Source organism: Thermobia domestica, chromosome 4 (genome assembly GCF_964235325.1).
Source record: "Thermobia domestica chromosome 4, izTheDome1.hap1.1, whole genome shotgun sequence".
NCBI lineage: Eukaryota > Metazoa > Arthropoda > Insecta > Zygentoma > Lepismatidae > Thermobia > Thermobia domestica.
Genome location: NC_137457.1, coordinates 8,097,193 through 8,110,943, shown reverse-complemented (window position 1 = coordinate 8,110,943; position 13,751 = coordinate 8,097,193). Strand labels below are relative to the sequence as shown.

The window sequence follows — 13,751 nt, the reverse complement described above, 5'->3', positions numbered from 1 at the left end:
TCACACTTTTCCAGTCCTCAACGGTCCAAGTTGCATGGTCGCGGCACAATTTGCGGCGTGCGAAAGCGTTATGGTCTCTGATGACAGGTTTGGCCCTGCATACGACCTCGTAAGTTCATGTCACGTAATTCGCGGCTGACTGTGATTGTCGAAACAGGGTGAAGAAGGTGTTGATTGAGTTCCTCCGTCACTTGCTCCGGAGTGGCACGACGGTTCTGCGTGACAATGCGCTTTAATACCCGGCGTAACCTGTCACTCATGATTTTTTCCGCCCACTGTTCCGCTTCCCCGATGTGGTTTTCCCGTGTGTTGTGTAGGCCACCATCACCTTCGACACTGACCCACGCGTCACACCTAACACAGTAGCCACTGCCGTCACACTCACTCCACATAACCGCTCACCATCAATTTTCCCTCTTTGAAAATCTGAGAGGTCTCCCATTTTACACTACCTCCGTCTGCTGCAGCCACTGGACACTGCTGTTCCACTGCGCCTGACGTAGTATGGAGACTGACCTAACACACCACCACCAGTGGTCCGGAGCTGCGGGCGCCACGACACAACTGCCAACCCATACATCTGACGTATGGCAAACTTTTGGTGTTTCCATTTTTCTGATCACCATCTATACGTACAGATATAACTTTCGCAAACTGTTTGATTTCTGGATATTTTTATCAGTAATAATAAAATAATCGGTTTCGTGATCATACTTCCGTACAGAGAGCTACCTTGAGCCACCAAATTGTGTACACAGTAAACTTTAACTAAGTCTAAATATGAAGCACGAACCAACTTGGAATGGGTAACTTGGAGATGGTCAAGCATAAATGTTTAGCACAAATATATGGTACAACAGATATTAGTATTATAACCATACTTTCCTCAGGCGCCGAGATAATTAGTGACATTCCTAATACTGCTCAAGTTCAAGATGTAGGTATCATCATGACGGGAGTGAAGAAAAAGTCATTCAAAACGAACGCGTGCTACTGTAGAATGCACAGATTTCGGAATCAGTAAGTTTGGTGGTTATAATGACATTTCGGTTCCAATTGCAACATGAAGAACATGAATGCTTGCTGATGAAATTTCTGTTTCAGCACATGTCTAACGTCCCATTTTTCTGATAAACAGAGACAACGACACTGTCATTACTTTCTTGTTTATTCATTTATTGTACTAATTTCATTATTTTAAAATATGATATATTGCATAAGTCTTATCCTACCCGTGCGATGAACTGGCTTTCAGCTAGTATCAAATGTTAACACTTTCCCTGGCGTCTGCGCGTTAACACGCCGGCGACATTCCAACCTTTCCCTTTGAGTTTTCACGCTTTGAGATTGTGTTAGATTTAGTTGGGTCTGACAACATTGCAAAACAGCAGACGTCGGTTGTGCGTACATAATACACTTCGTAAATGTTGTTGCTTATGTGTAAGCGTTAAGTGTCTTACTTTGTGTGTGTGTAGGCAGACTGATTCATTGTTGAAGTAATGTAATCAGTTGATTTACAATGGCTGCTCGACGCATGAAAGAGGTGATTCCAGTTGATTAACTTTCATAAGTAATAAATGAACTCTGTGTAGATAATGACAGTGGCGACGAATCGATGATACCAGAACTGGAAGACAGCAGTGATGATGATGCATGGGAGGAGGAAATTGTGTGTGAAAATGATGAAATATGACTGACAGTGATTCCGAAAGTAATTTGCGCAACAAATGCCAAATACTTCATCTTGGAGTATACCAGATACATACGTATGTGGTACATTTAGGATGAACAGACGAGCCCGGAAAGAACTACAACTGGTGACAAAGAAGCTAAAAAAGGGGAGTCGACGTATATGCGAAGACGACAAGTTCTTATTCATGTGTGGAAAGATAAGCGGGAAGTCAAACTGATTTCTACTATGCATACAGCAAACATGGTTGAAATAGAGAAACCACGACAGAAAGGACAGAAAACCGTAAAACCAGAAATAGTGCGAGTCTACAACAAATACACGAAAGGCGTAGATAAAGCTGATCAGCTTCTAAAATACTATCCATGTTCGCGGAAGACAATCAAGTGGACCAAAAAATTTGTATTTGTAATTTTTCAAATGGCAATACTAAATAGCTTCATTCTATCCAAGAAATCCACAACGTCTGCCAAATACAAGAATAGAAGGTATCAACTAAAGAACTTTATTAAGGATTTAGTGGAGAAAATGACAGGCCAGATTGAAGAAATTAAAGCTGAGCAAAAGGACATGTGTGATTAATCAGAAACGGTATCTACTTTAACAGTAACTTCAACCGACCTCGTACTAGATAGGATTAGAAGACCACCAGCTAAGGATCCATCGAATCGTCTGCAGGGAGGTCTGAAAGTTCACAAAATGATCCACGTCCCACCAAGCAAGAAGGAAAAGGGAACTGCAATGCGAAAGTTTCGTGTCTGTGCAAAACACGGTGTTCGCAAAGAAACTAGCGTTATGTGTTCTAATTGCTGTGTAGCTTTGTGCAAAATTCCCTGTTTCCGTGCGTATCACACTAAGACAATATATTGAGTGGGAAAGGGAGGGGAGGATAGGGGAAAATATTATATAGAATAGAGGAGAGGGATGGTTAATAATATGTGATGTTGTTCATCACCAAAATGTATGAATCATATTCATATATTTTGATGTCTTGGTATAATACAATAAATACGTGCACAGACAGAAAAACCCAAAATTGTCTGCCAGGACACAGATGTTTCACTGTATGCGCATTGCCAGGGAAAGAAGTGTTAATTATCAAGATTCTCAACCATCACTGTTCTTTTGGTTGGAAATTAGAGTGAGAGAGTGAAGAATACATTCTCTTTCTTTAATTGGAGACAAATTACGTTGGTAAACTTTTAAATTTTTCACTTACAAGGTGAGGGAGAGAACTACATACCTCCAAAAGCTGTACAAGAACTAATAAATTTCGTAGCTTTTACTGATAGAATTGAACATTTTAGTGAATTTCTGTCATGAATTACCACTAGATATACGATAAGTATTGCATTGTATTGCATAAGTATATCATGCATTATTGTGCATCTATTTGTTAACACTACCCTACAATCTGCATTGCATGAGTAGAAATAAGTTAAAAATTAGAGAAAAAGTACCAAACCATATAAAAACTGATAATATTGTTAATAAAATACAGAAAAAGAAAGAAAAATCGATTCTAGTATAAAACTAATCATTCAACTTAGTGCATCCAAAATGTTGTTAATTCTATTATCTTCAACATTTTTTCCTAAGCACTAGATATTTTATTTAAATGTGTAAGAATTTACTTCAAAATAGTGGACCAAATGACGAAAAGGGTTCAAAAAAAGTTCTTTCTTTTTCTTGATCTTCCAATTGTGTAAAAATGTGTATTGATATCTGTAAACTTCAGGTGACCTACTGGGGCTCCACGAAAAGTGGGCATTATTCGACAAGCAGAGGTCTCCTTTCGATGTGTACTTTAAACTTTTCATACCTCATTTTTTTCTTAAATTATTTTAACTCTAACAATTTGTCTGAATCACAGAGCAGATAGATAGTATGTATTTCATGTGTGAATCCAAAATTGATTTAATATATTCACAAGCTAAGAAGGATGAATGATAATATATGTTGATAAAATACTTAATAATGTGATCACTGAAATCCAAATATTCAATTTTATATGGAAGCCACATTCTTACTAATTAATAAGAAAATTGAAGTTACTCATCCTATGTTAAAAAATCTGTAAATACTATGCGCACTAATCCCTGCATACATAGACATTTCATAATACATTGCTTCCACTCGTATTCCTGAGATTAAGAAAAGTATTTCCTAAATATTTTCTTACACTTCAAAGATTTGACAATTCTAAATTTGATTATAAATATTACTGTTTATACTTACAATAACAAAGGCCATTTTCTTTATCAAATTCACATCCAAAACCTGCAAAATTATACCTCTCAATTAGTTGTTATATTGCATCAAATATTGGAAGTTATATGTTTTTCTTAAGCGACGTATTGAAACAAAAGCTGAAGGATGATGAAACCTATCAATTATGTTGTCGATATATATAAAAGTAACCAAAAAGGTCTCTCGCTTTTGGTGGAGGTCTGTGTTCCATTGGTTCTCACACAGTGAGTTGAATGATAATGGAGATAAGGTGAAGGTCAGTTACTGATGTGGGTATTTGGATTGGTGAGGTTATCTTGATTACACGGCAGTGCAGCGGTGGTTTAACAAGCTTAAAGATGGTGACGAAACATTCAAAGGCACACCACCTGCCGGAAGACCACACTGTACAAAACGAAAATCTCTAGGCAACAATTGAGGCGAACAATGGCCAGACATATTAGGAACTAGGACTACAATTCATTCGGCAGCACCTCCGTCATCTTGGGAAGCAATACAAGTTCGTTTGATGTGTCCCATATGATTTGACTCCGGACCAATATGCAACGCGAGCAGATAGTTGTGTTTCTTTCCTGTCTCGCCTGAGGAAGGAGCCATTTCTGGACAGGATGTTGACATGTGATGAGAGGTGGGTCCTATACGATGCTTGACGGCGCAGTCGTCATTGGTTATTGTCAGATGAGTCGGTTCCAAAACAACCGAAACCAGCACTGCACCAGGAGAAGATTATCCTGTGTGTTTGGTAGACTGCTCGCGGTATTGTGCATCAGGAACTGCTACCAGCAGAGCAGAGCATCAATGCAACTGTGTACTGTCAGCAGTTAAGCCGTGTTCAAGAAAAACACAAAACTCTGGTGCAATCACTTCTGAATCGAAAAGGGGTCCTCCTGTTAAAGGACAACGCCAAGTCTCACGTGGTTAGAATGACCCGAAACTCCATTCAACGCCTTGGATGTTTCATTTCATTTCATTTCATTTATTTGCCTGTTTCATTAGCTTACAAAGCATGAGAAATTCTCATGTAAGCATTACAGTTGTCAGAAAAAAAAAACATACAATATTGTCAAGTACCAGAAGTATACATCATGTAATCTTTCTAAAAATACAAAACCACATAATTAGGTAACTGTTTCTACCACACCAGGCATGTACTCACGGGTAAGTATCTGTAACCAACTCTTCAGTTAATGAGTCATTTAAATATTCTTTAATTGTGTAATAGCACTTTTCAGTGAGTAGATTATATAAAGTCTTACCAAGAATGGAAACATTGGTCATATTTTTCAAGTACAGAGGAAGTTTATTATACAATCTGACACAATTCATGTACACGGTTTTGCTTATATTAGCATATTTTTGATGCATCACAAATATGTCACTACCTTGTCTTGTATTATGGCTATGAACATTTTTATTAAAGATAAAAAGATGCTTGTTTTTCACAGTAAAAAGAATAGATTTATAGATGTATAAGCTGGGGAGTGTTAAAATTTTTGCTTCTATGAAAACCTTTTTACATGACGATTTTGTGGGTAACCCAAAAATTATTCTAATCGCTTTCTTTTGCAATCGGAAAGTGCTTAAACTATTTTCAGCAGATCCCCAGTGTATTATGCCGAAGTTAATTAATGAATTAAACTTGGCGTAGTAAAAGCTAAGAAGTGCTTCTCTCGATACAGTACCTTGAAGTTTGTATAAGGCAAAACACACGCTACTTAGTTTCTTGTTTAAAGTGGAGATATGAGCAGACCATGAAAGATCATCACTTATGATTACACCTAAAAGCTTTGTTATGCAAGAATATTGGAGTAAGTTAGAAGATATTTTTATTCTAGGTGATATACGCGGTTTTCCTGGAAAATGAAAATGTAAGAGAATCGATTTATCATGATTTATAATTAACCTATTCGCTGTTATCCATTTTACTAATTTGTCCGTAAAAATGTCAGATTTCCTCTCAACTTCTTCTATTGATTTTCCTGATATTATCATACTGATGTCATCAGCATATAGAATACATTTCGCTGGATGCATAAATTCTAACAAGTCATTTATATATATCAGGAAGAGAATAGGACCCAAAATGGAACCTTGAGGAACACCTCTGACTACAGTTGACAAAGACGAACAAGTTGTTTGAAACCCATCTGCAGCTAATTTTGATATTTGTACCGCTTGTTGCCTACTGGATAAATAAGAGAGAAACCAGTTGTAAGCTACTCCTCTAATACCATAAGCATACAACTTGCTTAAAAGAATAGCATGATCAATTGTATCAAAAGCTTTGGATAAGTCGATGAATAGGCCAACAACATATTTACTGTTTTTTAATTCAAGAGCTATATTGGACATGTAATCAAACAAGGCTGTTTCAGTACTTTTCTTATTTTGGAAGCCATGTTGTGATGGTGATAGTAAGTTACATGACTTCAAAAAATTGCAGAGTCGTGACTTCATTACATATTCAAAAATTTTTGAAAACGTGGAAAGAATGGAGACTGGGCGATAATTTCTTACATCATGCATACTCCCCTTTTTATGGAGAGGAATTACTTTTGCCACTTTTAACACTGATGGAAAACATCCATTCTCAAGAGATAGGTTAATTAAATAACAGAGATGATTTACAATGAAAGGAAAACAAAATTTAATAACAGTCACTGGAACTTCATCAAAACCTGAAGATCCCGAATTAGACATCTTACTCAATATTTTCCATAACTCCTCTACTGTTGCTGGAATTAAAAAGATCGTATGTGAATGCATTGGAAATTTCATCGAGTCGTCATAACTCGCTTGTATGGGGTCAGGTAATGGTACACTGTCTAGAAAATAATCATTGAAGACATCTGCAATCCGCTTAGGTTCTTTAATAATTTCGTCCCCAACTTTAACATACTCAAAGTCGCTCTTTTTGTTGTTTGTTCTACCATTTAAGATTTTCCACATAGTTTTAGCTTTATTAGTAGAATTAAGTATTGTGGAGCTATTTGATAGTAATTTAGCTGTTTTAATTACTCTTCTGTATATTTTCCTGTACTTAAAAATATAATTTCGAAAGCTGTGAGGAAGTGATGTATTTATTTTGAGTAATCTATTATATCTAAATAGGTTACTTTTAGAAATTTTAATGCCTTTAGTTAACCACGATTTAGTGGACGACGTCCGGATTTTACGAGTAACTTTTGGAAACGCCATATTGAAGTAATGTAAGAAAGTTTCAAAGAAGTATTTAAACTTATATTCAGTGTTAGACGTATTGTATATGCCATTCCAAGACTCGTGAGAAAGCAAGAAATTTAGATATTCCATATTATGACTGGAGAAAATTCTCTTTGTAACTGTGTATACTTTAGAGTTAAGAACAGTGGTATTGTTTAAAGTGATTTTTAAAATAATCGCATCATGATCAGAGAAACCGGGATCAAATACTTCAAGGTTATAGGCAAATTGATTTTTACTAATGATGAACTGATCTAGCGCACTTTTATTATGACGTGTCGGTACATCCACTAGCGCTTGGAGATTGTACACATTCAGCAGATCTCGTAGATCGGATTTCTTTTTTGCTTCCACTATCCAATTTACATTAATATCACCACAGATGATCATTTTTTCAAAGTCTTTTCGTATGAAGTCCAAAAGACTTTCGAGTTTCTTTAAGAAAACAGTAAATATGCCGGATGGCGACCTATAAATGCATATAATACAAATGTTAACACTTGGTAATTTAATGGCTACAGCTTCAAAGTCAAATTCACAGGTAAATTTTGTAATATCTATTTCAGAAGCTTTTAAACTGTTGTGAACAAAGATGCATACACCTCCACGTTCGTGTGAAACACGAGAGAATTTAGTGATAAGATTAAAGTTTTCAAAATTGACCTCCTTAATAAGTGTATCATTTAGCCAGTGTTCACCAAGACAAACACTATTGATCCTGCCATATTCCCCGGACATTGCACCATCGAATTATCATCTGTTACATTCCTTGGACAATCACCTTAGATTCCACCAGTTTAAATCAGTAGTAGAGGTGCAAACTGCACTTGATGATTTCTACGCTTCACGACCCACCAACTTCTACCGCGATGGAATCTATGGTCTTCTGGAATTTGGCACAAGTTTGTCGATGCTATGGGGACTATTTTTGACCTTCCAGGTGAGTCTTACGCGACATATCAATATTCGAAGCGATGGGCGAAAGAGGGACAGAACTTTCTTGATTTCCTTTATATTCACATTTATTTTATTTCTATATAAATTTCAATAAACATATTTCTGATGAAATGTATATGAACTACAATCAAAAGTAAACAACAAGTAGTATCATAATGCTACGTGTTTGGGTAACAAAATGAAATTATTTTAAAGTTAAATTATCGTTTCCTAAATTACTACTTTCAACTAGCTTCAAGTCTTATACACTCATCATCTTACATTATTTTGTTTTTGAGTCATAATGGTTATAATAATTCACAGAATTATAGAAAAATTCGGATTCGAATGAGCTACACATTTTATGAAATTTTGTTGCATCAAACCGATTATTTGGATATTCGTATACCTTCAAGCAGAAAATATACTTGTTTTGTTGAGAAACGTTTCTTGAGTTTTCTTTCTTCTGGAATTGTCCAACGTTTTGTAAAAAAGGAGGACTACAAGCAATCATTTAATAACACGAATTTAATTAAATTTGATATTACTCTATTTCTATAAATATGTAGCTTTAACTCTCAAATTGAAATAACAAAGTAACTTTTCTCATTTTTGTATTTTGACATAAAAACATTCTATTTTATAACTACATTATAAGTTGTGTATATTAGTAACACAGCACGGCACTCAACCTATATTTTTATTAAAGTCAAATAATAGTTTATTAATGCTTTTCTAAGATAAAAAAATATTGAATCTTTAACTCTAAAAATACAGTTAATTTATTCATTTAGTAAACTTACATGTGCAGTTTCCATAAACTTCTTCTTTTCTTTTAGCAGCACAAGCTTAAAATGTCAGAACAAAAAATGACTTATTAACTAATAATATGTTACAAATAAAATGATTAACGTATTTTCTATAATACAGAAGTGAAAGAGTTCAAAAACGTTTTTCGTATTCTCATATAAAATAGTAATGTTAGTTCTGTATTCTAGAACCATGTTTACAACTATGTACTATAAATCTAAACATAACTAAGTGTTTCACTTACTTTATTTGTATTGGGTATTCAGTGTACTACCTGTTCTCAAATACAAATATGTCTTTATATAAAATACTTAATTAAATGTAATATAACTTTTTGTTGTATTGTACCTGCTTCTCACTGATATAAGCAAAATATACTTATGTGTTTATAAAATATGTTTTCTCTACAAATTAACTAAGAAGTATATAATGCCTTAAACTATCGTAAGATAGTATTGTTTTCAAAATGAACTGTTCTCATCATATTTAAAATATATACTTAATTTCTTTATACATATTTAAATTGTAAATAACTAATCTATTCTCAATACATACTAAGTAGATGCAAAATGATCTTTCGAAACGTAATAAATAACATTTGAAACATTTCAGTAAAGTTTCCAATTTTACAATTATATCTTTAGTAATCCAATTTTTCTTAATGATCAGTTCGTAAAATGCAATGCTGTTGCCACTACAAACTTTTAGATCGAAATTATTTTAAAGAATGTTATTTATAATCAATGGAACCGCCTTCTGAGATTAATTGAGATGTATTTTTTATTCATTTTAAGAAGCAATGCTATATTGGACGAGCACTACGGCTTAAAGAAAAATATGAATATGACTTTCAATGCTCTTCGTTGGCAAATGAACCTGACTTGGATACCAAAGGCACACACATCCCTAGCTATATAATCGATAATGCCTAGGTGATATATAACACAGGTCAGCAGCACGTATTCTTTTGGAAAGTAACATGAAATTTTATCAGGGTTGAGTAATTATTTTTCCAAGATGAAATCTGCGTAGGTTGCAAAAATAGAAAAGAAAAGAAAAAAAAAAAGAAAAAAATGAACATGTTACATGTTTTGCAAGCACCCTTTTCTTTGATGAGTTCTTTCTTATTGATGCAATCATAATGTTAAAGTTACTTTAGAAGTACAATTATCACACTTTTACTAAAATATCTTAATTGTATTTTATAGTCTAACAAATTAAAACGATATGCATCATTGAGATGAAATAAAATCTTTAAGTTTTACGTCCCACAGTTATGCTGGTTAGGATAGCTAAAGGAGACGGTGATAATGAGAGATGAATGAAACCGTAGAATGAAGAAAGTGGAAGGAAACGGGAGAGCCCCGAGAAAACCCACGAGCACGGTGTTTGTCCACCACAAAGTCCACACGGCGCGAGCCGGGATAGAACCAGGGACCTCAAGCATCGGAGGTGAACGCTCTACCACTGAGCTACCGCACCCTCAATATGTATCATTGACTCTGAGCAATGCTTTGCTAGTCACATTTATTATCATTATTTATTCTACATCAAGTTTTCGCCTTAGGTTAACTGGATATTCTTTCGGTTGTGTGGTCTTTAGATACTTGTACTATCTAAAATATATTCAAGTTCAAAGTAACACTTCATTGAAGTGCATTCAGTTTGTTCAACAAAAATAAAAATTTTATTTAAATTATTCTTACGTAGGCGAAATTTTGATTTATATTTTTCTCTTACTAACAGTTCACCTCACTTTATTAATCAATGGTAGCCAAACTTATGAATCTTATAAGGTACCTAACCGTTTTAATCCTGCTGTGAGCTACCAAAGAAAGAACTGCCAATTTCTGTTTTTCTTTTGTTTTAAATAAAATCTTATATTAAGATGGTTCAACTCAGTGGATGAATCAAAGTTAGCAAACCAGGGAGTGAACGTGAACTACCAAAAATGTCTCCGTAAGCTATTTGTAGCTTGCGATTGACGGTTTGTCTATCACTGGTATAAATAATTTTGTGAAGATGTTAAATATAACATGAAGAATAGTTTAAGGTATATAAAGTTCCTGAAATTGTTCAAAGGAAATTTGAAATATATTCCTTGTTATTAGCGTCCATAGTTCAAATATAGTATAATTTGATGACGAATAAAGTAGTATTCAGTATAATTTCAACTGTACGCTTCTGGTTACACCTTTGGGCTAAAGGATAAAGATAAATTCATGCCAGTAACGAAGCTAATGGGAAATGTATCATAAGTTACTCTCCAAATTAAATATTTAAATTGAAAATCATATATTAGAATCAATAGCATATAACTTATGCCACTTGGTCCTACAACCGATAGGACAGATAATGTGGTCAGAAGTGTACTCAAGCATTCTATTATACTTCAAAGGATCGGGCTCGCATCCCAAATCTCACTAATATTTGTGATGACATTAAGATGGAGTTATAGGTGTTTTGAGAACTTAATTGTTGTAATTGGTCAAGAATGCACTCGTTTCAACTTCTTACCCTGTCTCTTGGTAAAGTGAACAAATTACAAACATGGTCCATTTTGACATGACAAGACTGTGAATTCACAACTGTTACACATTCCTAATTTCGTTGCTAACATAGTCAGTTTGTTTTAGTATATAACCCCGCAATTATACTTTCAAATACTAAATTAATTGGTATGTGATTAGTAACATGGAATATATATTTGTTTAATTAGACAAATACAGTAAATAACTAAAACAATGGAAATATCTTTCAATTTACTTTTTAAGATAAATTATTCAATCTGGTTATTTGAATCGTTTATTTTGGAAATATTAAAGTTCACATTTAAAACTTTTTTCTGTATTCACACAAAAAACTTCTTAGATTGAAGACAGGCTGCTTGCTTGTTTAAGTCGTCTAATGTCATCTTGGGAAGAACTTACACAAGAGTTATAGATTTCTTTCAATGAGACAGGTGTTTCTATGAATGATTGTATGAACTGCATATGCGTCCTCTTTAAACTAAACACAGGAAAAATGAGAGACAAATAGTGAAAATTTTACAAAGTCATTCATTTTTACTGAATGCTTCAATGAAGGATAACATAAGAAAAGTGATAAACATGAAAATATGCATTTTAATTTCTCTATTGGTACACTTCACTACTCATTACATTCTGTTGTAGTTGGCCACTTCACCATGATCTCGTAGAAATACTTCGTCTTTTCACTTATGTATTTGAGAACTCTTTTGAACGTTTTCAATTTTTGTCATTAATAGTTTTTTTTTTCTTTCAGCGACAAAAGTGAAATGTGTTATATTAGATATCTTAAGACAAGACGTACTTTGGTCTAACACATTAACCATACTTCCTTTAACAGTTCGAATGTCCTTTCCTAACTGGATAACGACTGATTACAAATACTTGACACTGTTTGAGTTGAAGTTCCATAATTCTATGAAACACTGAGGCCGTCAGGGATCAAAATTCAATATAATGTAAATGTATTTTAATAAAATTGTATCTAATTTTACGTAATGAGGTGTATTTTATCAGTGTCCCGTACTCTCCTTGAATTCACCCCATACTCTCCTTGAATTCACGCACTGTATTTTTATTTCCACGTTATATAGCTACAAAAATTCGGTCACATGGTAGAAAACATTAACTGCGCTAAGGAATGTATTAAACGATAGTTGTAGTCTTCTTATGTTATATAGATATCAGTGCAAGGCACACTTTGCTGTAATTTCTTATCTTTTGTATACTATATATTAGCAATTACTCGTAATAATTAGTAGAATGAAAAAATACCAGGCCTGGTTTATAGTTAAGTAATGTATATATTGTGAAGGTATATATGTTAATATGTGTACTTATCTATATTCATACTATTTGTTCTTGTAAATTCTTGTATTTAACTTAGTGAAGTTATTTTAGTTGGAAGCACTTCTCAGAGGAACGTAGAGAGCTGCAGTTTAAATATAATAGAGGAGATCTTTTTATCTTTCTTTCGTGAGGCAAACTCTTAGTCCCCACTACCCGCAAGAGGCTTTGTGATCAAGAATTGCTAAACAGCTACAAAAGACGCGAATTTTCAAGTTCAGAATTATTCCGAAAGGAAATCCTTAAGAAGATAGAGCTCGGTAGTTTTCTTTTCGTTTAGGAGTTTATCAGAATAAGGGAAATAGTTTTTTGCAAAACAAAAAAAAAAGGATAAAAATTTATAGTGGGATAACTTATTCTCGTTTTCCCGATTGAAAATATTAGAGAGTTTAGTTTAAGTGAACTAAAATGGGTTCACACGGTAGTCAAAGGATTTCCGATTATTAATTCTTTCAAAATTCTTTTAAGGACCTTAATGTTTTAACTGAAGCGGAGTCTTGAAATATACACGATGCTGATAGAGATTTCCTACGACTTAATTGAACCTCGGATTCAATTTGCGGGTCCACAAAGAACCTTTTCTGAACCTACACTACCATGATTAATTAGCTAGCTCATTCCTAGTGAACAGTTCATATAAGAAGAGGTTTCACATTTAGGGCATTTAGGTGAAGCATACTATCAGAAATTAGTATAGCTGATAGAAAAGAATTAAGGAGTAAGTTGCTGGCTTGTAAAAGCACATGAGGCGAATTATTCCACAGGCTCAAACAATAATTAGAGTTCAACACTAGAGTTTAGATAGGCGTTTTGTGTGGAAACATTTAGAAAAACTAGCCTTTAACTATTTATGAACCAATTAAGCTTTCTTCTTTCATAATTCATTCAATTAAGTCTAAACTATAAAAAGAGAAGCCTGTTTTCTAAATTTTAAAAATCATTCCCGGAAATTATTTGTGTTTTGATTA

At 34.0% G+C, this 13,751-nt stretch overlaps 1 protein-coding gene across 1 annotated transcript in view; it reads right to left on the bottom strand.

The window, feature by feature from the left end:
* Positions 1-13,751, bottom strand: part of LOC145683623 (uncharacterized) — a gene marked incomplete at its 3' end in the record, with an annotated part of 551,164 nt that overhangs the window by 505,462 nt on the left and 31,951 nt on the right. The window contains 2 exon segments of the mRNA XM_081754960.1: positions 3,929-3,970; positions 8,902-8,946. Of these exon segments, the coding sequence (XP_081611086.1) occupies positions 3,929-3,970; positions 8,902-8,946 (87 nt within the window).